Source organism: Phoca vitulina, unplaced genomic scaffold, assembly GCF_004348235.1.
Source record: "Phoca vitulina isolate PV1807 unplaced genomic scaffold, GSC_HSeal_1.0 scaffold16, whole genome shotgun sequence".
Taxonomy (NCBI): domain Eukaryota; kingdom Metazoa; phylum Chordata; class Mammalia; order Carnivora; family Phocidae; genus Phoca; species Phoca vitulina.
Window position 1 is genome coordinate 11,029,194 of NW_022589719.1, and position 24,267 is coordinate 11,053,460.

A 24,267-nucleotide genomic window follows, 5' to 3' on the forward strand; every position below is an offset into this window, starting at 1 on the left:
GGGCAGGAGTGAGTGATATTTGAGGGTCAGGACGAGAGGCCGGGCCAACCTCTGCCGCGGTGTGACCTGTTGCGTAGTGAAATGTGCACTTCAGGGGCCGGGTTTCATTTGGTGTCTTTTATGAGCACCGCATGTATGCTCAGTTTATAAAAGCCCCACAGTTCTTCCAAGTCCATAATTAAACTCCAAGTTTGTAATTTTTCCTTGCTATGGAAAGCCTTGCAGTTGTGGCTCTTTAATTTCACCTGGGAAAGGATTATAGAGCTTTCTGATTTAATGAGCAGGTTTCACGTTAAATGTTGTCTGATTCTGAATCTCTTACCAAGGTAGAGACTGTTCCAAGAACAGAGAGTGTTAAGGATAAGGAAACTGATTCCTTCAAGTTAGTTCCTATATGAAAAATTTAATTACGTCTAGTGAAATGATTTTTAAGAATGAGACGATTGTGTAAAATTAATTACTTGGTTTTAAAACAGCAAGATACTAAGTTAGACCTAAACAAAAACACTACTGTTTGCTTTTTACACACAGATGACTTCCGTTAAGTGTGAAATAAACTTTATTTTAAAAGGCATAAAAATAAATACAATAGACTACTTGCTAAATGAGAGCATCCTGGGGACTTGATCGCTCGAGTAAGTTACGACATTGCTACACATGAATAGTAGGGACTGAACTGCAGATGGACTAGATCTTTTGGCCAGTATTGGGTTGAATGAGACTTTTGATATCTCAGCCATAATGAATGAAGTTAAATTCCTCTCCACCGTAGCTTTTTGTTGCTGTTATTTATTTTTACTTATTTATTTGAATTGTAGCTACAGTTAGAAAAGGTTTCCTGGGATTAGGAAGTGTAATTATTTAGGCAGCAAAAAGTTGTTTTAGAAATTTTACTATCATTACGAGGAAGTTTTAAAAGGCTGGAATTCCATTGTCTTGTAAGAAGTAAGAAATATTTATTGATTCCCAAATGGAGCTGAAAAAAACCTTTCCTCTTTTAGAAAGTTGTGAATGACCCAGCGAGAGCTCTAGTAAGCTTTACTGAACCAAGCTGCTAATAGTTATTTAATGTTATTCTTCAGTGTGAAAGAATCTCCCTAGATTTTCCTTTTAATCTCTTTGAATTGCAGGCTCATAAACCTCTCTGATGAGTCCTGCCAGTGTTTTCTTAGATCCCACCGTTGAGACAAAGGAGCCACAGAATTCTTTCACCTCTTGTTGTCAGACAAATCCAATAGAACACAAGGTCAGAAGGGCCTGTACTTCTGAAGGTTGAAAGATTCTTTTCCAAGTAACCACATAAATTATTTGATTTTATCATTATATTCCACAGGAATCTCTCTTTATAATGCATTGCTTTCTATATGTAAGTAAATTTGGATCTTTTTCTTGTCTCCATATTTGGCTAAGCTTTGGATACAGCACAGGATGTGAACGGACCTACATACCTTAGAAAAGCTGAGCCCATTTACTTCAAAAGAATTAGGAATCATGTAGTGTAATTGGACTTAAGATAGAGTACCCAAATGCCACGCATTGCATTTTCTTTCCAAATGGCTGGGTTTGTTTGTTTTTAAGTTACTACCATTCTGGAGCTAAGATTCCAGATTTAAATCTTGTACCTATTCCTTTAATTAAATCGCGAAGTCAGTTTATGTTTTCTCAATATTTTTAGTAGTGTCATGTTAACAGGAAAACTTTGAGATAGAATTTACATTTTCAGATACCTATTGAAATACTTCATTGTAATGAGCAAAAATATTTATAATATGTAATACTCAAAAGAAAAGGAACTTACCTACTTTGCAGATGCCATGCCTGATTAGAAGACAATTATCAAAGCTAATTACAGGGTTCCTGTGAGTTACTTTACAGGCTAGGGAAGAATTAAGTTTTCTAATTATAACGACAATGGTGGACAAGCAGAGATCATTGTTTAAAAAGGAAAAAAAAAAACATTGATTTGTTTGTGCTTCTTCCTTGTAATCGTAGTTAGGGTGGAAGTTGCTGTTGCCCCATTCCCTGGACACCTGCCTCTCAACAAAGGATCGGGGTCACCTCCCCACCTCCTACATTTAGATTCACCTTTTACTTGTATGTGTACCCCTTCTGCTCATTATACAGTTCTCCAGGGATCCAATTTTCCCTGAGTTAATCACCCCCAGCCTTTTTCAGAAGTTGTTAGATTACCGTCTTTTCAAGGAATACACACTTTCTTAGGCTTTTAACTTCTTTTCCCTAACTTTTGTTTCCTTATTTCTATTAAAAAGGGTAGCTCTTGGAGTCTCAGCACACTACCTTTAAAACTTTTTGTTGAAATGTATCATACATGCAGAATAGTGCACCAATCCTAAGTATCCAGCTTGATGGATTTTCACAATAAACATACCCATCCTACCAGCACCCAGAAGGCCCCCTGTGCCTCCGGGTAGTCAGCACTTTCCCTCACACCCAACACCACAGTGTCATGCAACAACTCAGGGTAGTTTTGCCTGTTATATTTTATATAACAGGGAATCATATAGTATGTTCTCTCTTGTGTCAGATAGGACTTTTAAAACCAGAATCCCCCAAACTTGGACTGTTCCACATAATATTGAATGATCAGATCAAATAGATATTTAGACAGCCACAGAACATGAGAATATTTTTTAATATACTTCTTTTAACTCTGACCTTGGGCAAAGTACTAACCAGTTTTGCGTTCTGTTTTCCCTCTTATTAAAAGATACCATGTAAGTTGACCTGTCAACTAAGAAATAGCTTGCTACTCTAAAGTTACTGTATATAAAGAAAAAAATTAAAATGTAAAGGCCCCTTTTTTTGAGGAAGTAGAATAATAGAGAGGTGCTCCATGTGAAACAGCAACTAGCTGAGCATAACAGCTTCCTCGTGGAGAGGCACGGCAGTATGCTGACTTCCTTGGCAGTTATCTCTGCCAGTTATTTTTCATTTATTATTTTCAAATAAAAATAGCATAATGGATATATATGAATGGGTTGTCTTTTTGTGTAATTGCTGTATTGCAGGTGTCCAAGATAGGTTAGATTAAGGCTTATTCCTCTTGTCATTACTTCTGCCTTGTCTGATTTGCTTTAATTGATTTCAAAATTACTGAAGATATCGATCAGATACCCTGGAGTATAGCCGGCTTGATTGTAAATTATTTACATCTGTTTTTCCTCTAACTACAGTCTGTTAAGTGCCAATTACCCCCATTCCTTAATCTAAAAGTGTTTCATTTCCCCATTCAAGCAGACTTACCTTAGTCATTCTAAGCAATTGAAACATATGATTAAGATTTTTTTTCTCTCCATGGGACTTTTAGGGAGAATTTTTAAAAAACTAAAATACTGAATAACCTATAACCAAGTGTGCTTTATGTAGAATGTGGGAATTGTTTTGTTCAGAGATTACCTCACATACTGATACAGTCCGTATAAGCTATTCAGTGGGCACAGAGATGGAGGAACTCCCCCCGACCACTGGGCAGAGTCTTTAGTCTTTGGATTTTAGGGTCCGTTTAATAGACTGTTGGTACCCAGTAAATATGAAGTGATACAGTATTTGACATACTTAATAGAAAACCACAGTGAGTTCAAAATATTGTATAATTTTTTCATCTATTTTAAAATTGTGTAACTCACCAATAAATTTTGAACAGGCAGTTATTAAATATAATTAAATTGTAGGCATTCACACAACGGAACAAAGGAAAGCATTCTCAGCAAGTGAACAAGAGACTAGTGAGACAGCTAAAGAAAATTTCATTGGGGTGAAGGGTGGATTTTAGTAGTTTCTTTTAAGCATCGACCTCTAGAAGAAGAATACAAGCATACATGAAGTATAACATGCCTTTAAAAACAAAGACAAGTGCTTATCTGTTAGTTGCTGTCTTTGTCCCAAAGTATACTTGTTTTAAGCAAGAGTACATGCTTCTACTACCTAAACTACACACTTACTAAATTTAGGTAGAATGCCAGGCTTCTTTGAACCTTCCACCTGCAGGGAAAACTTTGGCCTAGGAAATAGCAATAGAACGTCAACACAGTACAGTAGTATTGTATGGTTATTGAAACCTTTTAAAGTAAGTCTAAAGTTACCTATTTCTCTGTTGCAAGCAATTAAAAATCAGATGACTAATAGCCCCTTACATTTGGTTAGAGCTTTATTCTTTAAAGTACTTGTAGACTGATCTCATTTGATTAGAACAACACACTGGTATTAGTCTGCTCTGACTGTCATAAACAAATTCCATAGGCTGGGTGGCTTAAACAACAGAAATTTATTTCTCATAGTTCTAGAGGCTGGAATTCCAGATCAAGGTGCCAGTCAGTATTGTTCCTGGTGAGGGCTCTCTTACTGGCTGTAAATGGCCTCTTTCTTGCTGTGTCTTTGATACTTTCCTCGGTGCCTGTGCATGGAGAGAGACCCTCTCTCTTCCTCTTCTTACAAGGCCACCGATCTATCAGATTAAGACCCCACTCTTATGGTCTTATTTTACCTTTGTTACCTCCTAAAAGTCTTATCTCTAAATACTTCAATGTATGAATTTTGGGGGGACACAATTCAGTCCATTAACAACCCCTCTGAAGTAGATAAGAGATAGCTCAGTATATCTAAGGTGTATTTCTAAGGTTAGATAGCTGGTAAAATATTACAGCTAGGTTCAAAAACAGTTATTTTTGCACAACTCCATGCTTCCTTCCTTAGTTACAGGTATAGTTTGTCTGACAAAAAAAAAATTCCCTATCTCTCACAAAAATAGGGGTTACTAATCACAAGGAATCACCAAAATCAACTCCATGGCTTTTGCATGTTGCATATTTGTGGAAAATAGGATAGATTTTGACTGTTGAAGTTCATAAGAAGTGGACCCCAAGTCAGGTAGCCTTAAAACTGCTGTCAGAAGTAATAAACTAAGTTTTTAAATGGTAAGTAAATTACAGCTGTAGTCACCGGGCTGTAGTTGTCTTTTCAGCATTCTTCATGGTTATGGTTAAAGTGCTGAATAAATGTCGCATTTTATATTTTACAGAAGAGGATCTAAGAAATATGGGACCAGTAGATGCTCAAGTATATCTTGAAGAAATGTGTTGGAATGAAGGTTGGGATTTTTTCTCTTGACTACAGTAAAGAAAAATATTACGGATTTTCTTTGAGAAGAAAAACCCTCATAGGATATTTGGAAATCTAAAAAAATAGTAATAGCTTGGCTTTCTAAATATATATATGTGGGTGGTTTTAGGAATATTTTTCATTCTAAACTTCAATTATTGATGTCCCCCATATGACTCATTTCTAGTTATTTTTCTAGTCTAATTAGATGTTAGGTATAGAAGGTTTCATAAGGTTTTCTTTTTTAAATTACTTGGGTTTTGACTTACTTTCTATCTGTGTAATAGGGAAAGTAAAGTTAAAGAAGATAATTTTTTCCATCCTTCCTCTGTTGACATATGAGATGAATTCCTATTAAAATTTTTGTTTATTTTTATTTCTTTACATGGAATCATAAACTATCAGGGCAGGGCTTTTAATATTATACTCTTCTGCTTGGAGCTTGGTTTTTACCCTCCCTTTTTGATTTTATGTCAGGTGAAAAAGAAAAATTTGTCACTCCCTTTTACCTACCATGACATCTTATCTTTTTCCCTCTTCTATACCTAGAATTTTATTTTATTTTATTTTTTATTTTATTTTATTATTATTTTTTTTAATTTTATTTTAGAGAAAGAGAGTGCACGTGGAGGGAAAGGGACAAGCAGACTCTGCGCTGAGCCCGACACAGGGCTTGATCTCATGACCCTGAGATCATGACCTGAGGCGAAATCAAGAGTCAGACGTTTAACCAACCGAGCCACCCAGGCGCCCTCTATTACTAGAATTTTACGACTTAAATCTAATTTCTCTACTGTTCTGATAGTTTTCTGAATTGCTCTGGTTAGACACTGTTAAGTTCCTTCTTCTAAATAGAACCCATGTGAATATCACACATCCATGTTTCTCTGGGAAAATGAAGAAAATCTTACTATTTCTTAGAATTTTTATATACTTTAACCCTATAACTGTTGTTTAGCCTGGAGTAAAAATTCCCTAGGGGTTTATAAAAATTGACTGATGAGTGTGGATAGGCAGAAGATAAACAGCCCATCCATCCATCCTGAAACCAAGTTTACTGGAATTTTTTTTTTAAAGAACTTTTTTTTAAAGATTTTATTTATTTATTTGACAGGGAGAGAGAGAGAGAGGACACACAAGCAGAGGGAGCAGCAGAGAGAGAGGGAGAAGCAGGCTCTCCGCTGATCAAGGAGCCCAACGTGGGGCTCGATCCCAGGACCCTGGGAACATGACCTGAGCTGAAGGCAGACGCTTAACTGACTGAGCCACCCAGGTGCCCCTGGAATATTTTATAATTTAACTTAGTGCTCTTAGGAAGGTGGGTGATAGGCTGTTGACTTAAGAGGAAGATCATGTTTTTGCCTCTGGGCCACTCTGCTCCTAAACTGCCAAATGAAATCCTAGAGTATAAATTCTTATTTGGGCAGTGAATGATTGAGAAACTTGAGGTTTTGTGTAACTGGGGCTCCCAGGGTTTTATACTAGTTTCATCAGAGTAAACGAGAGCTGCTAGGAAAGTAGAATATACTGGTGATACAGGCTTTAGTGAAAGGCTTCTGGTTCACGAAGGGGACAGACTAGAACATGTGATTTATCAAGGAGACCTGCCCAAGTAAATACATGTTTTGAAAATACAGTATTGCTATCTCATCAGCTAACATTGTGTGTGTTTAATCTCTTCTTAGACAAATTAGTTCTTTTTGCTGCAGCTGATTAACATATTTTGTTTCCTCATGATTCCTGATAATATGAAAATAGTCAAAACTGGTTTTGTATTTTTTCCTTCAGTAGCCTTTTAAAATAAGTTTTTATTTTAAATTAATATGGATTGGTGGTTCAAGCATCTGTTCAGTCAACAAATACAGTGAGCTTTCTTTCTTTCTTTTTTTTTTTTTTTAGATTTTATTTATTTATTTGACAGAGAGAGCACAAGCAGGGAAAGCAGCAGGCAGAGGGAGAGGGAAAAGCAGGCTCCCTGGGATCCATTACCTGAGCTGAAGGCAGACAGACGCTCAACTGACTGAGCCACCCAGGCGCCCCTGAGCTTTCTGATACAAGTGAAAAAAACAAGATAGTGAAAGAAATGTACAACATGAAATCGTCACGTTATAAATGTGTTACTATCCTTGGAATTTCCTTAAGTAAACGTGACAGTGAAGATATAGAAGAATCCTAACCACAGCCAATGAATCAGTTACTAGAAGCTCGAGTTAATCTTAAAATTTTAGGACATCCTGATACTTAAATTAAGGGTTTTTTATAAAGATGGAAATAATCCTTATTCTTATGAGAAAAAATACTGAGCAGCAAACAGCTGCATGAAGCCATTATTTCTGCGGGGATATTTATAAACTAATAATGTAAGTTTTGTGATTGAAAAGAGCAATCTTGGCAGATGAAAATTCAATAAAAAGTGCGATCAGCTGGGCAAATAAAAAATTGTTTGAAGATTCCTTCATGGCCATTTTCAGAATAACCTTGGAAAGTGAAGATCCAGAGCAGGAGAAAAGTGGATGAAACCCTACATGATAGACATAGCCAAATTACCATATTCTTGAGCCAAGGACAGTATGAAACAATGCATTTTATTACGCTTAAAAGCCATCCCTGAAGAACTGTTGAGAGTGGTTAACCTTTCCCCTTAGGGTTAGTCTGTTTTACAACTTGGTTATTTTGTCTTCAGTGTATTTAAAATGATTTCTGTGAAGATATCACTTTGTTAAGTCATAGAATAATATAAGAAGAAATGTAACAAGATGTGAATTTTTAGTGAGCATTAACATTTGGAATCATCTATGACAAAACTCCACAGTAGCCCATGGTGGCCTCTGCATCATTTACTGAGCACATGTCACCTCAAATTGTTTCTCAGTGCTCACTGAGGTGGTAAAAAAAGAAGAGGGACATTTAGCTTAAGAAAACCAATGGTTAGAATATGTACACTTTTAGACAATTTAATAATGAAACAATTCACTTTTGAAATTGGATCAGACAGGGAAGCTATTAGCATTTTAAAATTCCAAGATTAAATTATTTTTCTTTATGGACAAAAAAGACATTGTGGTGAAAAATAAAAAGGAGGATTAGGTGAATGAATTCATGCTTTCCTTACTGGTAAAAGAAACATGTAAAGTTGGCTTATTTGTTAATTTTTCCAAGGCCATATTTGATTAGAGAACAAATACAAGGCAGTTGAATTTTTTCTTTTCTTTTTTTCTATTAGTGGCATATGATGAAACCTGACTGTTAAGGAATAACGTTTGAGATTGAATGAAGTTATTTGATGTATCTCTAATAAATTATGACTGTTGTACAGTAAGGTGATCAGTAATTATTTTTCTTTTACAGTCACTTCTCAGTGACATTGAAATGGAATGACCAGTGGATCAGATTTTTTCAGTTAAAGGACATGAGCATTTCAGGTTCCCAAGAAGATGGTAGACTTAATAAAATTTCCACCATTAGTAGGCTAAATGTTGCGCCGTATCGCCTCTGTTGGGCATCTCACTTCACAGAAATAGTGATACTGGAACAGAGTATTTAAATGTTGAACTTGATAAACAGTTAAGTTAGCAGGGAGCCTGGGTGGCTCAGTTGGTTAAGCATCTGCCGTCGGCTCAGGTACTGAGGATCGAGCCCCGCATAGGGCTCCCTGCTCAGGGGGGATTCTGCTTCTCCCCCCACCCCCACTTGTGTTCTCTCTCTCTCTCTCTCAAATAAAATCTTAAAACAAAACAAAACAGTTAAGTTAGAGTTTTCTCTAAAAGAACATATTCCAGGCAAAAGCATGTTGCTCTACAGTAAAACATGGAGGGCTATTTCTCTTTCCTTCACAGTAGTATTTTTGACTGATACATTGTTGAGAGGAATGTAAAATTTATGTAGATCTTAAGAAAACAGAAGACTTCAAATAAATGTCCTGGGTCGCTTCTGAGCATCTGCTCTACCCTCAAGATCTTTGGGCTATTGATTTGTAGCTTTAGCCCTCTACAGATCTCTACAGATCAAGATTTTTTGGTAGATAATTTTTAGAAATACTGCCCCATACAAGAATTCGTTTCAAGTTCTCATTTAAATATGTTTTATACTTGCATGTTTTGCAATTTCTATGAGATAAACTGCATTTTTTAAAAAGTTGTTGAAATAGTTACAAGCGTTTGAGGCATTTTGTTTTTTTGTTTTGTTTTTTTTACAGATGATCACTCTTTTTCTTTGAGTTGCCGATGTGGTGGAAAATACAGTGTTTCTAAGGATGAAGCAGAAGAAGTTACCCTGATTTCTTGTGATACATGTTCACTAATTATAGAACTCCTTCATTATGGCTGAAATTGTTCACTAAGTGGGATCCTTTAACTGTGTATTCAGACATGTTGAAGAGAGCCCATTCAAGTAAATGTATAAAGCTGATAAAAAGAAGTAGGATTCTTTTTTTGGTCAGCTTTTATTTGCAGAGAAAGTATAAGACTGTCAAGCAAGGGCCACCCCAGATTAATAGAAAATTAATTTAGTTACTTATATGTATTTATATTTTATATTTATACATCACCAAAAAAAAAAGGACTTGAATTATAAATTATATTTTGTGAATTCCCATCTGAGAACTTTGTTATTTGGTCCATTTTTCCTTGGTATAAGAATTTTCTATTTCTTTAAGCATGTCTCCTCTTATAATGGGTCACAGTATCATCATGTTTCTTTATAGTTACTGAGTTTCTGAAGTAACATGACATTTCTAGCTGCTAAAGTTACAGGCCTATTGTACAAGTATCTCAAAGTCTCAAGTCATTAGGATTAAATTATAATCTTTGTGAATAACATGTGAGCCTAGTACTCCCATAATGAGGGCTGGACATGGATATTCATGAAGTTATTTCAAAGTTAATAAAGAAGGTAAAGTGGCAACTGTAGAAAGGATAGCTTTGGAGTGAAAAGACTTGACTCGTCCTGACACTATATTTCCAGATTCTTCGTGTGGCTACATTAAAGGGAATAAAGCTTGAACACTGCCATCTTCAACTTTAAATGTAACTTAGGAAATGGTAGCTTTAAAAAAAAAAAAAAAATTGAAACAGATGCATTATTTTCCTTTTTATTTCAAAGTACTAAGTATTAATTCCTGTATTTATGAATAAGGAACCACACTGCATTGCTGGTATGATCAAATGGACTTTTATAATGTTATTATTGATTATAATAGACTCTAAAGATTTTATTTTTCTGTATATTTGATACTTTATGTACAGTATAAGTCAGGACTCATTTAAAAAAAAATTGAGGAATCCTTTATGGGATCACTGGAACTTTATTACTTAATTTCAAATGAGTGAACCAAGCATGTGTCATAGCAGCTTTTTATTAGGTTGAACCCATGGTATTTATTATTGGTTTGGACTTAAAAGACTAGTTACTACTCTGATGTGTAAATGTAGCAAAAGTATGAGGCATATTCAAGAAAAGATTACTTTCGTTATAGCTGTAAAACCAAAAATTCAGAAGTGAGGTTGTCATCCAGGTTTTCTCCCTAAAAATATTTTTATATCTATCATAAAATTTAGATGACTTACTTTTTTAGATTTGAACACTGCCATCTTCAACTTTAAATGTAACTTAGGAAATGGTAGCTTTAAAAGAAAAATAATCTGAATACAAATTTAGATGACTTACATTTTTATCCATATATTGGAACTAATAGAGCTTGCAGTATGTGTCGTTTATTCTTTACATATAACAATTACAAATGATTAAAACTAAGTAGCAAATAGTTTATTAGTAAGTACATGGTTTCAGTGGCAATAATAAATTCACTTGGAGAGAAAAATCAGAACAATAAATTCTTGCTAATCGTCAGAAAATCTGTGGCCATTAGGGCTGTCACGTAGAAATCCAAAATCACTCAGAGGCCAAATCTGTAAAATTAAAATGTGATTGAAGACAGTTAATGAAAGTGTTATGTCATCATCATATTCCCTTTATTCATCCCTTTTCTTTGTGCCATATAAACACTTTCTCCTTATTTTTAGTCAAGAACAAATTCTCTATACCAAAATAAGACTTTAGAAAGTAAACTTGTATGTGCATATGTATTTAAACTCTAAAGTTTGGAATGCTGATATGTTATACAAGACATTATATGTGTATGGTATGTGAATATATATGTATGAATGTGTGTCTGTTTTTTCTTTTACTACCCTCAAAGTTAACTGTAAGCCTACGTATTTAAATATAACTTCTGCATAAGTATAAAGAATCATGCAGATTATCCAACAGCCCCAAGTATTCATGTGTTTTTCTTCTTACTGTTGTGGCAAAAAGGAGGAGCCAGTGAAAATAATCATCTTTCCTACGAGTCCTACATTTACTGTAACCATGGTAAGTCAATGTACTTAACTGGGATATCCGCACTTAACAGTGTGGTTTGACTGCACTGCTCTTCTGCAAATGCATATTTATTTCCAAGATACAAATATAGTTGTACAAGTTGTATGAGAAAGAATTACATTCTGGAGGTTTAAACTAAGGGCTTCTTATAGCTAAGGTAGTTTGGACTTTATTATTCAAACAAAAAATTACTCTTAATTACCTGTCTCAGTGGGGAAAAAGGTAATGTTTATAGCTATGAAGGCCAGCATGTGCCTAAAATGTAGTCGCTGCAACAGTTAAGTCCACTGACAGCCTGAATATTTCAAAGTTCATTTTGGAAGAAATTGGTTTTTGTTTTTTTTTTCCAGCTCAGAGAAGAAAACCTACATTTTAAGCAGAAAATAATACCTTGAAAAAGATACGTCCTCTTATTAGTCCATATGGAATAGGTCCATAATACCTGGAATCTGTAGAATTCTGTAGATTATCACCTTCTAACCAAACATGACCTGTTGGCACCTAGAATTAGAGAAGATAGCAGCCCCTTTAAAAAACAAAAACAAAAATTTGGGTACTATAAATAAAAAGCATGTCTTTTGGTAGTAGGGAGAAATGTCCTACTAAAGTTCTTTTTTATAAAACACATACAAACCCTATGATTTGTATTTTTGCTTTTATTTCTTGCACAATAAAAAATCTTTTACTAAATAATTAGTATTAGTAAGTAATATTAAGATTTCATCATTTTAAAAGACCTATCTTTTTTGCCGCATGGTTCCCAAACATTAATTTGTTACACAAACCCCAAACTGAGGTTATAAGAGATCAAAACAGTGTGACAGGGTCATTAATTTAATAGACTTCAAAAGAGGTCATTAGGATGCTGACTGAAAATGTGCCCTCCTGTCTCTGGAACAGCAGAAGCAGGGCAGCCACTCACTCAGCAACATCCTGGGGCCAGTACCACGGCCAGACCTATTAGAGTGCTCATGATGAACTAAATGGTAATTGATTGTGACATCAATTACAAATAATCTCATCATTTTATTGGAGTGGGCTTGTCAGAATTCTAATTAAGATCCCTGTTCTGCCTTTGTACAGGCCATATCTTCAATGCATTATACTTCAGTAATGACCATCAGGAACTAGAAGGACCTATTATAAAATCATCAGTTGTAAAATTAATGATGGTGACCTTCTACTGAATAAAAGACCCTATCTCCTATATTGTCCTATGTATTAACTGGTAAATAACGTTAAGTTTACATTTTTACTCAATGTCAACCATAAGAATATTTAGAACAGAACATGTTACCTTAAAAAAAATGCGCTCTGTGATATGAAACATTTGCCCATTAATCTATTCTATATAAACTTAAAAAATTACTCTGCAGCAGTAATCCTTAAAGTAGCATTTTACAAGTTATTTTATAGTTTTTGTTACCCAAGAAAGTTGGATTATTGACCAGACCAAGATGATCTACTGGGAAGGAATTTATTTTCACTTTTCTTTTGACTGGCTGTTTATTACTTGGGTACCTTATGTGAAGAAAAATACTCCTACTGGGTTAAATAAGAAATGACTGCAATTTTACAAAATGTTACAAATTACTGCTTTTTAAAGACTTTTTTAAAGCAGTTTTAGGTTCACAGCACGATCGAGAGGAAGGTACAGAGATTTCTCACCCATCTCCTGTCTCCACGCATGCATAACCTTTCCCACTATTGACATCCCCTACCACAGTGGTGTATATTTGTTATACCTGGTGAACCTACATCAACATCATAATCACCCAAGGTCCAGATAGGGTTCACTCTTTGTGTTGTACATTCTATGGGTTTGGACAAATGTATGACATGTATCCATCATTATAGTATCAGAGAGTATTTCCACCGCCCTAAAAACCCTGTGTGAGCTGCCTATTATTCATGACTCCCCCCCTCCATCCCCCATATTACCTTTTGGAAAAATAAATGTATACAAGCATGTAAAATCTGAATTTCACTTTACATCAGAGCTTATATAATTTTGGAATGTCTTATGTAGAAATATTTGTCCAAAACAAGTTATTTTCATTTACATACACTTAAATGTTAAATCTATTTGTAGAGAAAGAACTTAAGTTTCCTGAAAGAGTATCAGATGCTATAAGATCACTTTTCCCCCCCCACTATTAGTGGAACTAAGTTATAGGTTCTAGGGCCAAAAGCAAGACTAATTCCTATCTGTATAAGTGGATTTATGTACAGTCAACCTTATTGTTCAGGTAGAAAAATGAATCCATCTCAGGTCACAGATGAAAAAAAAAAAAAAACCAAAATAGTGTATTTAGAAAAGCCATGTGTCATTAACATAGTCTCAAGTGCCACTATGGGAGAAGCTATAATATGGACATTTTATGTTTAAATTTCCATAGTTTCTCCTTAATATGTGTTTGTTTCTGAGTTGTAAAAAATACGTAATAAACCAAGATCCAGTATACATTCCATTTCTTCATGAAGCTCTCCCCAATCTTGCCTGCCCATACCAAATACTCTTGATGGTTTAGAGCACTTACTATATAAAGTCTGCCTTGCCTGGGTCCCTGTATTATAACATCTTATTAACCTGCTTGGCTTTTGTGTAAGTCTATTATTTTATGACCAAATAAGCCAATAGACCGTAATCGTGTCGTGATCTTAATTCTTTACAACACCTAAGCCAAAACTGGAACTCCGATATTTGGTGGTATTTATTATTAATGTAAGTATAAATTCTTATAAAGCACAATCACTTTTGTATGACTTTTGAATGCTTCCAAATTAGCGAAATAAAGTGATGAAGTGTTATCTCTGGTATAATAAAATTAACCAGTACAGAACGGAATCTGGAACATATTACCAGAAGCCTTTGGAAGAGTGTGTCTCAGCTATCTTGACCTAGTCCTTGATTGCAACGGGTGGAACATAAAGAAGGAAATAGTAGTGCAAGCCAGTATATATACATGGCGTTCCAGTTTATTTAAAAAAAAAAGAAACCAAAACACTCATTTGATCCTTAAAACAATCTGTGAAGTACTATTATTGATAGTTAATAGAAGTAGGTTCAAATATGGGGCATGCTAATTCCCATTTATCTGAAGCCTATACATTCTAATACCCATGCATCCATTTATAGTAAAGGAAATATCCTCTACCTCTCAGACTTGGTGCTTGATAGAAAGTACACAAATCAAGGAAACAGCCTCATCATCGATGGAACCTTTAATAAGAGCTTCTCTATAAACAGGAAAACCTCTAAGTTGGATCTTTTAAATCAAAGCAGTCATTTTTGCTGACCTACCTGTCAACTACCCAGTGTCCAGTAAAAAATTCATGATGTTGAAATTATTCCGCTTATTTTTGGTATAGAGTAAGAGTATACACTTTAAAAATCAATTTTTTAGAGGTATACTTTATATAGTATAAAAAGCACTCACTTCAAGTTTGACACTAGTTTTGGAAATGTGCACACCTACATAACTGCTAATTACAATCAAGATGTAGAACATTTTCATCATGCCAAAAAGTTCCCTCCTATGCCAGTCAACCTCCCATCCCTATACCTGGTACCAGGCAACTAGTGAGATCTGTTACTAGAAACTAGTTTTACCTGCTCCTAAATTTAATATAAATAAGATTGTACTACACATATTTATTTTGTGTCTGGCTTTTGTTCATTTTTTTATGATTAATCCAGTTGTATGTATCAATCATTCATCCCTTTTTACTTCTAAGTAGTATTTATTTGTAAATTACAATGTTTGCCCATGAATCTGTTGATGGCTATTTTTCTTTGCAGTTTGGGGCTGTTAAGAATAAAGCACTGTAAACATTAATATGTAAGTCCATTTCTTTTCAGTAAATACCAAGGGGTAAAATTTCTAGGCCATAAGTGTATGCCTGCCCTTAAACTTTTCCAAAATAATTAAATCATTTTACACTCGCAGCAGCAATGTATGAGTATTCCTGTTGCTCCACAACCTTGGTATTTTCCTTTTTAAAAATTTCTGCACTTCTAGTAAACTGTTGGTGTCACATTGTGGTTTTCATTTGCAGTTCTCTGATGAACATTTTTTTCTTGTGCCTATTAGTGTATCTTTTGTGAAGTGTCTATTAAAATATTTTTCCTTATTTTTATTTTTTATTTTTTTATTTTTAAAGATTTTATTTATTTTTATTTGACAGAGAGAGACACAGCGAGAGAGGGAACACAAGCAGGGGGAGTGGGAGAGGGAGAAGCAAGCTTCCCGCGGAGCAGGGAGCCCAATGCGGGGCTCGATCCCAGGACCCTGGGATCATGACCTGAGCCGAAGGCAGACGCTTAACGACTGAGCCACCCAGGTGCCCCTATTTTTCCTTATTTTTAAAATGGGTTGTTTTCTTACTCATTTTAAGAATCCTTTATCTTGAGTATAAGTCCTGTGACAGGTATTACAAATATTTCCTCGTAGTCTGGGTCTTTTTTATTTTTTTGCCACTTCCAATGTATTGTAAAGCTATACAGTGTTTTCTAAGTTCTGTATATTCACTTGGTTCTTTTTGATATATACCATTTCTTTCCTCATTATGTTCATCCTTGAGATCCTTGAAAATATTTAGATTTGGTGTTTTAAAGCATGTGTCTCTTAATTCCATTACTTCTGTTATTTCTGGATCTATTTAATTGATTTTTCTTCTGGTTATGGATTACACTTTCTTATTTTTTCACATATCTTGTAGTTTGTGACTGAGCTGGACACTGATTTGTTGAGTGGATTCTGTTTTTTTTACAGCGGGTTGAATGTTGAGGAGGTCTGCTTGTTTTGGGGGAGGCAGATAAGTTAGCTGTGGATCAGCTTATTCCTTTCAAGCCTTGTTTTTAAAGCTTGTCAGGTTGGGTGTATCTCACACTGTACTCTTAGGGCTACTTTAGGCGTACTACTAAGTCAGGCATGATATTCAGGGATCTCTACTGAATGTGCAGGATATTCCGTAAGATCTGTCCACTCTGGCTGGTCAGAACTCCAGTGGCTCTCAGCCCTGTGTGAGCTCTGGGAATTGCTCAGCTCCCCACTCATTCTTTGCTCGGTCTCTACGTTTCATTGTAAGCAGGCACAATTTAGTATTCAGCTCAAAAGCCAAGAGAACACCTAAGGAGATTTATGGTGATCATTCGGTAGCTCTGTTTTCCCAAATAGTCTGATCCGTAAGTTCCAACCACTTAAACTTCCCTCTATACCAATCTGTGTCTTCAGCTCAGCAAAACCACTATGCTTTGGCTTGAATTTTACTTCAGTACCTTGTGAAACACCTGACTCGCAGCAGGAGTTGGGGCAAGTATAGGGCTTGCCTTGTCTACCCTCTTTTTAGGGATCTGTCCCATACTTCCTGCTATGCATTCTCTGAGAACAGCTGTTTTACATTTTTGTCCAATTTTCTAGTTCTTTATGGCAGGATGGCAAGTTCAGCATCAGTTACATCATCACTAGAAACAAATGTTCAAATTATCTAATTTTTAAAGTCTTTATTATTTTTCTTAGCATACCTCATAACAATATGAAGAGAATCCTTACAGTAAAAACTGAAAGTTTTTGATGTAAGGTAAAGTGTGCCTTTGGCATCTCTCTTCACCTTGAGTCCCTTTCAGTTGCATCCCCTGCATGTTTTTGTTCTACCCTTTCTCTATCAAAATCTCTAGAAAAGATCTGCCAAACTCAGCATGCAATTATGTATAAATAAGGAAGTTCACTATGGTATTGCTTGTATCTCAAAATTGGCAAAAGTATAAATATTCCTCAGTAGGTGCAGATCAAATAAAATATGGTTCATTTATATAATAGTAGATAGCTGGTTAAAAAAAACTAGTAGATTTACATGAATACCATCAGTGAAAAAAATAAGTTGCACAGCAATATGTATAAATGTTTAAAAGAAATCCACAGGGCGCCTGGGTGGCTCAGTTGGTTAAGCGACTGCCTTCGGCCCGGGTCATGATCCTGGAGTCCCGGGATCGAGTCCCACGTCGGGCTCCCTGCTCAGCAGGGAGTCTGCTTCTCCCTCTGACCCTCCTCCCTCTCATGCTCTCTGTCTCTCATTCTCTCTCTCGCAGATAGATAAAATCTTAAAAATAAAATAAAATAAAAGAAATCCACAAAAACATATATTTCAAAATTTACATTTTTATGACTAGTATATACTACTTAGATAATTTAAAAATGTATATAAACCTCAACTTACCATGCAGTTATGTCCCGATTAACCCATCATAAGTTGAAAATGCAGTTGACCCTTGAACACAGGGGTTGGGGTGCTGATCCCCCACCCTCCCACGCCAAGTTGAAAATTCCCGTATAACTTCTGCCTCCCCCAAAACTTAACTATTAATAATCTGTTGACAGGGGGGCGCCTGGGTGGCTCAGTTGGTTAAGCAACTGCCTTCGGCTCAGGTCATGATCCTGGAGTCCCGGGATCGAGTCCCGCATCGGACTCCCTGCTCAGCGGGGAGTCTGCTTCTCCCTCTGATCCTCCCCCTCTCATGCTCTCTGCCTCCCATTCTCTCTCTCAGATAAATAAATAAAAAATCTTTAAAAAAAAAAAAATAATAATCTGTTGACAGGAAGCCTTACTGAGGTCATAAACAGTCGATTAACACATATTTTATATGTATTATATACATATTCTTAAATAAGCTAGAGAAAAAATATTCAGAAAAATCATAATGATGAGAAAATACATTCACAGTACTATAGTATAAAAAATCCACATGTACATGGACTCACGCAGTTCAAACCCCTGTTGCTCATGGGTCGACTGTATTTTAAGTCAAAAATGCATTTGATATACCTAACCAACTGGCCATCATAGCTTAGCCTAGCCCACATTAAATGTGCTTACAACACTCACATTAGCCTACACTTGAGCAAAATCATCTAACACAAGCCTATTTTATAATAAAGTGTAGAATATCTCAAGTAATTTATTGAATACTGTACTGAAAGAAAGTGAAAAACAGAATGGCTATATGGGTACAGGATGGCTGGCTGTAAGTGGTCACATCACCCTCTTGATGGCATGGGTGACTAGAAGCTGTAGCTCACTTGCTGCTTCCCAGCAACATGAGAGTATCATACTGCATATCAGCCCGGGAAAAGATCAAAATTCAAATTCTGAAGTACAGTTTCTACTGAATATGTATCGCTTTTGTAGCACAATAAAGTCAAAAAAATCTTAAGTCAAACCATCATAAATTAGGGACTGTCAGTGTGTACACACACACACACACGTTATCTTAATGTGGCTATCCTTTTCAAGTGATACTTGTACTTTTTTAAAAAAAAAGAACATGGTCCATCACAATACAGGTTAGGAAGAGCTTTGTTGAATTAATTTTTTTTTTTTTTAACCTTTGCTAGTGTGGAAAGAGAAAGACCTAACTTCCAATCTAGATAGAAGGTTTGCTTTTTTGTATAGTATAAGTAAATGCAGTTAGCAGTATTGTCACCAGATCTCTGGATAACTAAAATATTTGTCTAGCTAAGAACTCATTTCTTTAAATAAACATAAAGTAAACACATTTTTGGTATGGGTCTGAAATTCAAAACCTGACCTTTCTTGTACAGACTGAGGCAAAAAAACAGAACAAAAATTTCCTTTCTTACTCAAAATGCAGTTATTGTCTCTGGGATTAAACTACTGATTATCACTGAATTGAAAATTCAAACCAGAGGAAAAAAATTCTATAGCAATATTATAGTATTAATAGATTAAATGGTAGTTTAAAATGTAGACTCCAATAAATTAATTTGTAATAAATGTTTGCAAATTACAAAAAATGGAAATCCCTAATTCTGTGCCTTTGTTCGTTACTTCTCATAACCAAAACTTTAAATGGTTAGATTACTTTTCCTTTTCATACCTTTGTCAATCTGTTATGCCAAACTTGAATGAATCTGTGAAACTGAGTAAGAATATATGAATATGTTTATAGTGAATACCACATAGGAATTTTTACTTTGGCTCTAATCTGAATTTTCCCAGGGTCTCAGGACTTACTCTAAGGGCTAAATTTTAAAGCATTAAAAGAACCCTTAAATCATTCTTGTTTCTCCTTTCTACGTCAGAGGTTTACTTCCTGATGTATGATAATACCTAATCTCAGGGCTGGACAAAAGAATCAAGCCTCTAGTTCTTAACTATACTTAACAGAGGTCTAGTTAAGTGCCTCCTTTATAGTACAAGCAACAAATGTAATTGCCTCATGGCCTGCGGGTGTCCATTTAACAAAAGAGGCTTTGTGAACCAACCCACAGGTGTTACTTTTCTCGATTCAAGTGAAATCTGATGCAAGAGTCCACAATATCAGATAACACATTTACTAAACTGCAATCAAACTCATTTATTTAAGCAAAAAATACCTAATTAAGAAAAAGATCCTACTGAAGAATAAGATATTTGTGTGTCTGACCTTTCAAAAATTTCAAAAAACAAAATTCTAATAACAGGTTGATTTTTTTAATGAACCCTTTCTTTGCCAGATATTTTATAATTTACAACCAACAAAGGTAGGGTATAAAGCCAAGGAGAAGGGCAAAGTTTTTGGAATCTTTTTTTTTTTTTTTTAAAGATTTATTTATTTGACAGAGAGAGAGAGGGAGAGAGAGCACAAGCAGGGGGAGCAGCAGAGGGAGAGGGAGAAGCAGAGAAGCAGGCCCACCGAGTAGGGAGCCCGACCCAGGGCCCGATCCCCGGACCCTGGGATCATGACCCGAGCTGAAGACAGACGCCCAACGACTGAGCCACCCAGGCGCCCCTGGAATCCTTTTTTGACATGATTATTTTTCCTTTTCCTGAATTATAAAGGAAGAGAGGGACACACATTTTATGAAAGCAATCAGAGAAAGCCTTGTTTCTTTTTGGCAAAAGCAAATGGGGGTGATCTATCAGTAACACATTATTTAATCTTAAGAGTATTTATTTCATTTTCCACACATATTTTAAAGATTTTGTTTTGGGTCTCATGGAATGATAAATGTGAAATATAAAAATGCATAATTTCCCTACCCTGGAAAAATGTCCACATGATGAATGTACATTTCATTTTATATGTCATTTTACTCTAACAATGCCCATAAAATTGTTTTTTATGTTACTATCTTCCAGGTAAGCAGGATCAAGTCAAATTACTATCCCATTATGTGGCTAATGTATATTCTGTTTAATCATGACTTACATAACCAAAATGCAGCCATGGTAAGATGCTGTGGACACAAACTATTGGAAAGAATAACTGGAAAATGAAATAATTTATTATATAGTTCTAAAAGAACTTCATAAAACCTGGTATTGTATGATTCATGCAAAAGCAAAATTAGAAACACCATCAATCAGTAATTTTTGGAGTTTACTCTTCCTATAACACCAATAAAAGCTATAAACAAAGACATATGTCAAAAAGTGAAGCACTGGGCGCCTGGGTGGCTCAGTTGGTTAAGCGACTGCCTTCGGCTCAGGTCATGATCCTGGAGTCCCTGGATCGAGTCCCGCATCAGGCTCCCTGCTCGGCAGGGAGTCTGCTTCTCCCTCTGACCCTCCCCCCTCTCATGTGCTTGCTCTCTCTCATTCTCTCTCTCTCAAATAAATAAATAAAAAATCTTTAAAAAAAAAAAAAAGTGAAGCACTGAATCCTCCTAGGGGCAATCAAGTAGAAGAGCTCTTGATAACACAAGGCAGAGAAAACGTTATTAGTCTTTCATTTAAAAAAATGGGAGTCTCAAGTGCCAGTTATCAGTATCCTTGAAAGCAAAACTCAAGGAACAGTTTCACTAACATTGTATTTGACATTCTTCTTGGCACAACTTCTTGCCCACATTTGCCTACCTGAGTAGAATATCTGGAGTCCTAATGGTGGTACTCCCAAATGCTAGATGCATGACAAAGGGATTAATATTTATAAGGACCAGGCATGGAACAGTTAACACTGATTATTTCAATGCGTGCTATTTCTGTGTAGTCTTATTACTCTCCTATCTGCATTATTAATGGGGACTGTTATTGTCATTCCCTACTTAAAAATGGTGCTACCTTGGGTTCATTAGCCAATTATCACCAAAGAGGAATTTTACCAAAGTTCCAATAGGCTACAACTCCAGCACTGGGGTTGGAGTAATGATGGGGGATGCTTTTTACTAACATTCTTTCATTATCAAGCATCTCCCTGCTGAATAGATTTAGAGCTTAATCTTAGACCTGCTCATTCTCATAGCTATTGCAAGCTAAGCTCCTTCATCTTTCCCCCAAGTACTCAATACCTCCATCCAGCCTGAAGAGGAATTTCTGATGGGTTCTTTAAGTATGGTGGTTAAAGATACAGTCCACAGAGTAAGAAGAGTCATGAGTTCAAAATGTAGCTCTGCCACTTACTAGGTAAGTACCTTGGACAGGTTGTTTAAACCTCATCTATATAACTGGGATTAATAAATGCCTTACAGAAAAATTCTGAGAACCAAATGAAATAACACATAAGGCTCCTGGCACCCAGTAAGCACTCACTAAATATTAGCTATTGTGATTAGCAGTTGTCCCAGCTGCTGGTATGAATGGTGTCTGCTGGGCATTCTTTGTTCCTGGTTTCCTATGCTGTCTACCCAGTTTTCGGCAAAGTGAACCATGCTTTGCAATTTCACTTTGTTTTTGATAGTTTCTTTTACAATGTATTCAATTATATAGTTCTGGTACTAGCCAAGACTTGAATTCAGTATTATTAAAAATGTACATTAATTGTGAATAGATGCCATATTAATTATGTAGCAAAGACTATCATTTTTATTTTTTTTTTTTAAAGATTTTATTTATTTTTTGACAGACAGGGAACACAAGCAGGGGGAGTGGGAGATGGAGAAGCAGGCTTCCTATGCGGGGCTCAATCCCAGGACTCCGGGATCATGACCTGAGCCGAAGGCAGACGCTTAACGACTGAGCCACCCAGGTGCCCCCATTTTTATTCTTTTAACAGGCATCTTAAGCAACGTTTATTAAGTATCAAATGCTTAGGCTCTTCCTTATGAAGCATTCACTTCTTCAGAACCATCTACTCACTAGTCAGAAGGTATATGGAGGGGGGATGTGTTGGGACTGAAGCCAACAAATATTCCTTTCCATCACAGCCATCTAATATTAATGTACCAATCCTACAGTATTTCTTTCCCAGGACAATGGATTATTTTGCTCTTCTTTTTTGTTCTATGTGTAAAATAATTTACCTGTTTTGTTTTTGGATTAGTACTTAAAAGAAGCATCTTACATTCTCATTTCAAGACAATCTCTGTAGCTTCATTTTAATACAGCCTAATGTACACTCTGGTTCTTTTTTTTTTTTTTTTTTTTGAAAGATTTTATTTATTTGAGAGAGAGTGCACAAATGGGGGAGGGGCAAGGGGAGAAGCAGACTCCCCACCAAGCAGGGAGCCCAACATGGGGATCTATCCCAGGACCCCGAGATCACAATCCTAGCCAAAGGCAGACGCCCAGCTGACTGAGCCACCCAGGCAACCCACAGTCTGGTTCTTCCAAAAGATGAGCCTAACTTAATGAAACACAGGGTATTTCAGAGAGTAGTAGAATGTAGTGGTAGGTATGCAAATAATGAGTTTTCTCATACTCTCAGAAAAAGTCTAAGCAGTTCGTAAATACCGTATCATACAAGATATGTAATATTATGTTTCCATGAAAATTTTGATTCACAGGACTTCAAATAATTCTTCCCAACGTCAAAACTCATCCCTATATGGAATTATGTCTATAGATGAATGAACGTAGTCCTACGGCTCCTATACATAACTGTTTCATATAGAGATTGGCTAAAAAGTTGACTTGACACCTGAAATGGTATTAGAAATAGAACATCCAGGGTAGAAAAGAGTCTCTACTCCAAAGAGGAAATAATTACAATGAAATATGTAGATCTGTTTGTATTTGATACCACTAATGCCTTAAAAAAAAAAAACAAACATTATGTTGCATTTTTTGACAGATACTTCTACTTGTGTTTTATTTATAAAAACCACAACTCAAATGCACCATGCCCTAGAAGTTATTTAGAATGAAATCTAACTTTGTGAATATAAAATTCCCATTTAGACAAGTGGGTGACAGATGACATTTTTCTGTAATGATGTAAGGTACAAAAAGAATAGCTGAAGATCTTTTAAAAATAAGATTGATCTCTGAGGGCTGAGAGCACCAAAACATTGTTTTAACTAAGAGATTATGAAAACACATTATGGACATCAAGGAGGGAGTAGTACAGCATCCAAATGTCATTTTGGAAAAGCATTTGTCTTTTTTCCCCACTTCTCATAATAATATAATTGCCACTGTATTGATTTAAAATACAGGGATGCCTGGGTGGCTCAGATGGTTAAGCATCTGCCTTTGGCTCAGGTCATGATCTCAGGGTCCTGGGATCGAGTCCTGCATTTGGCTCCTTGCTCAGCAGGGAGCCTGCTTTTCCCTCTGCTTGCTGTTCCCCCTGTTTCTGCTCTCTCTCTCTGACAAATAAATCTTAAAATAAATAAAATACAGTCTCTCTTAGGCTTATTAGATAGGCTATATCTTCTCTCCATTTCCCAAATTAACATCTCTCCCAGCATCTTCTCATGTACCACCTACTCCTATTGCTAAAGCCAGAAACCTGGCTCAATTTTAAGCCCTTCAATTCCATTTCTTCCAGCATCCAATCCTGTCTAGATATTTCCTTAATCTTTCTCCAAACTTTGTACTGCCTTCCATTCT

At 35.8% G+C, this 24,267-nt stretch overlaps 2 protein-coding genes across 9 annotated transcripts in view; one reads left to right on the forward strand and one right to left on the reverse strand.

Annotated features, from left to right (window-relative positions):
- The window catches only part of DNAJC24 (DnaJ heat shock protein family (Hsp40) member C24), a 65,451-nt gene extending 50,116 nt beyond the window's left edge, over positions 1-15,335 (forward strand). The window contains exons 4-6 of one of the 2 annotated variants that reach the window (XR_004300642.1): positions 5,039-5,107; positions 9,314-11,487; positions 12,580-15,335. Coding sequence is in view for 1 of the 2 variants with exons in the window: in XM_032413875.1 (XP_032269766.1) it covers positions 5,039-5,107; positions 9,314-9,444 (200 nt within the window). In the remaining variant the exon portion in view is untranslated. Of the gene's footprint in view, positions 1-5,038; positions 5,108-9,313 lie in introns of both variants that reach the window. The other variant, XM_032413875.1, reaches the window with a different exon arrangement.
- Positions 10,808-24,267, reverse strand: part of IMMP1L (inner mitochondrial membrane peptidase subunit 1) — an 80,277-nt gene continuing 66,817 nt past the window's right edge. For all 7 annotated transcript variants that reach the window (XM_032413871.1, XM_032413870.1, XM_032413872.1 and 4 more), the window contains 2 exons: positions 11,887-11,997; positions 10,808-11,024 (listed from right to left, as the gene is read on the reverse strand). In XM_032413871.1, the coding sequence (XP_032269762.1) occupies positions 10,956-11,024; positions 11,887-11,997 (180 nt within the window). In that variant the 3' untranslated portion in view covers positions 10,808-10,955. The remainder of the gene's footprint in view (positions 11,025-11,886; positions 11,998-24,267) is intronic.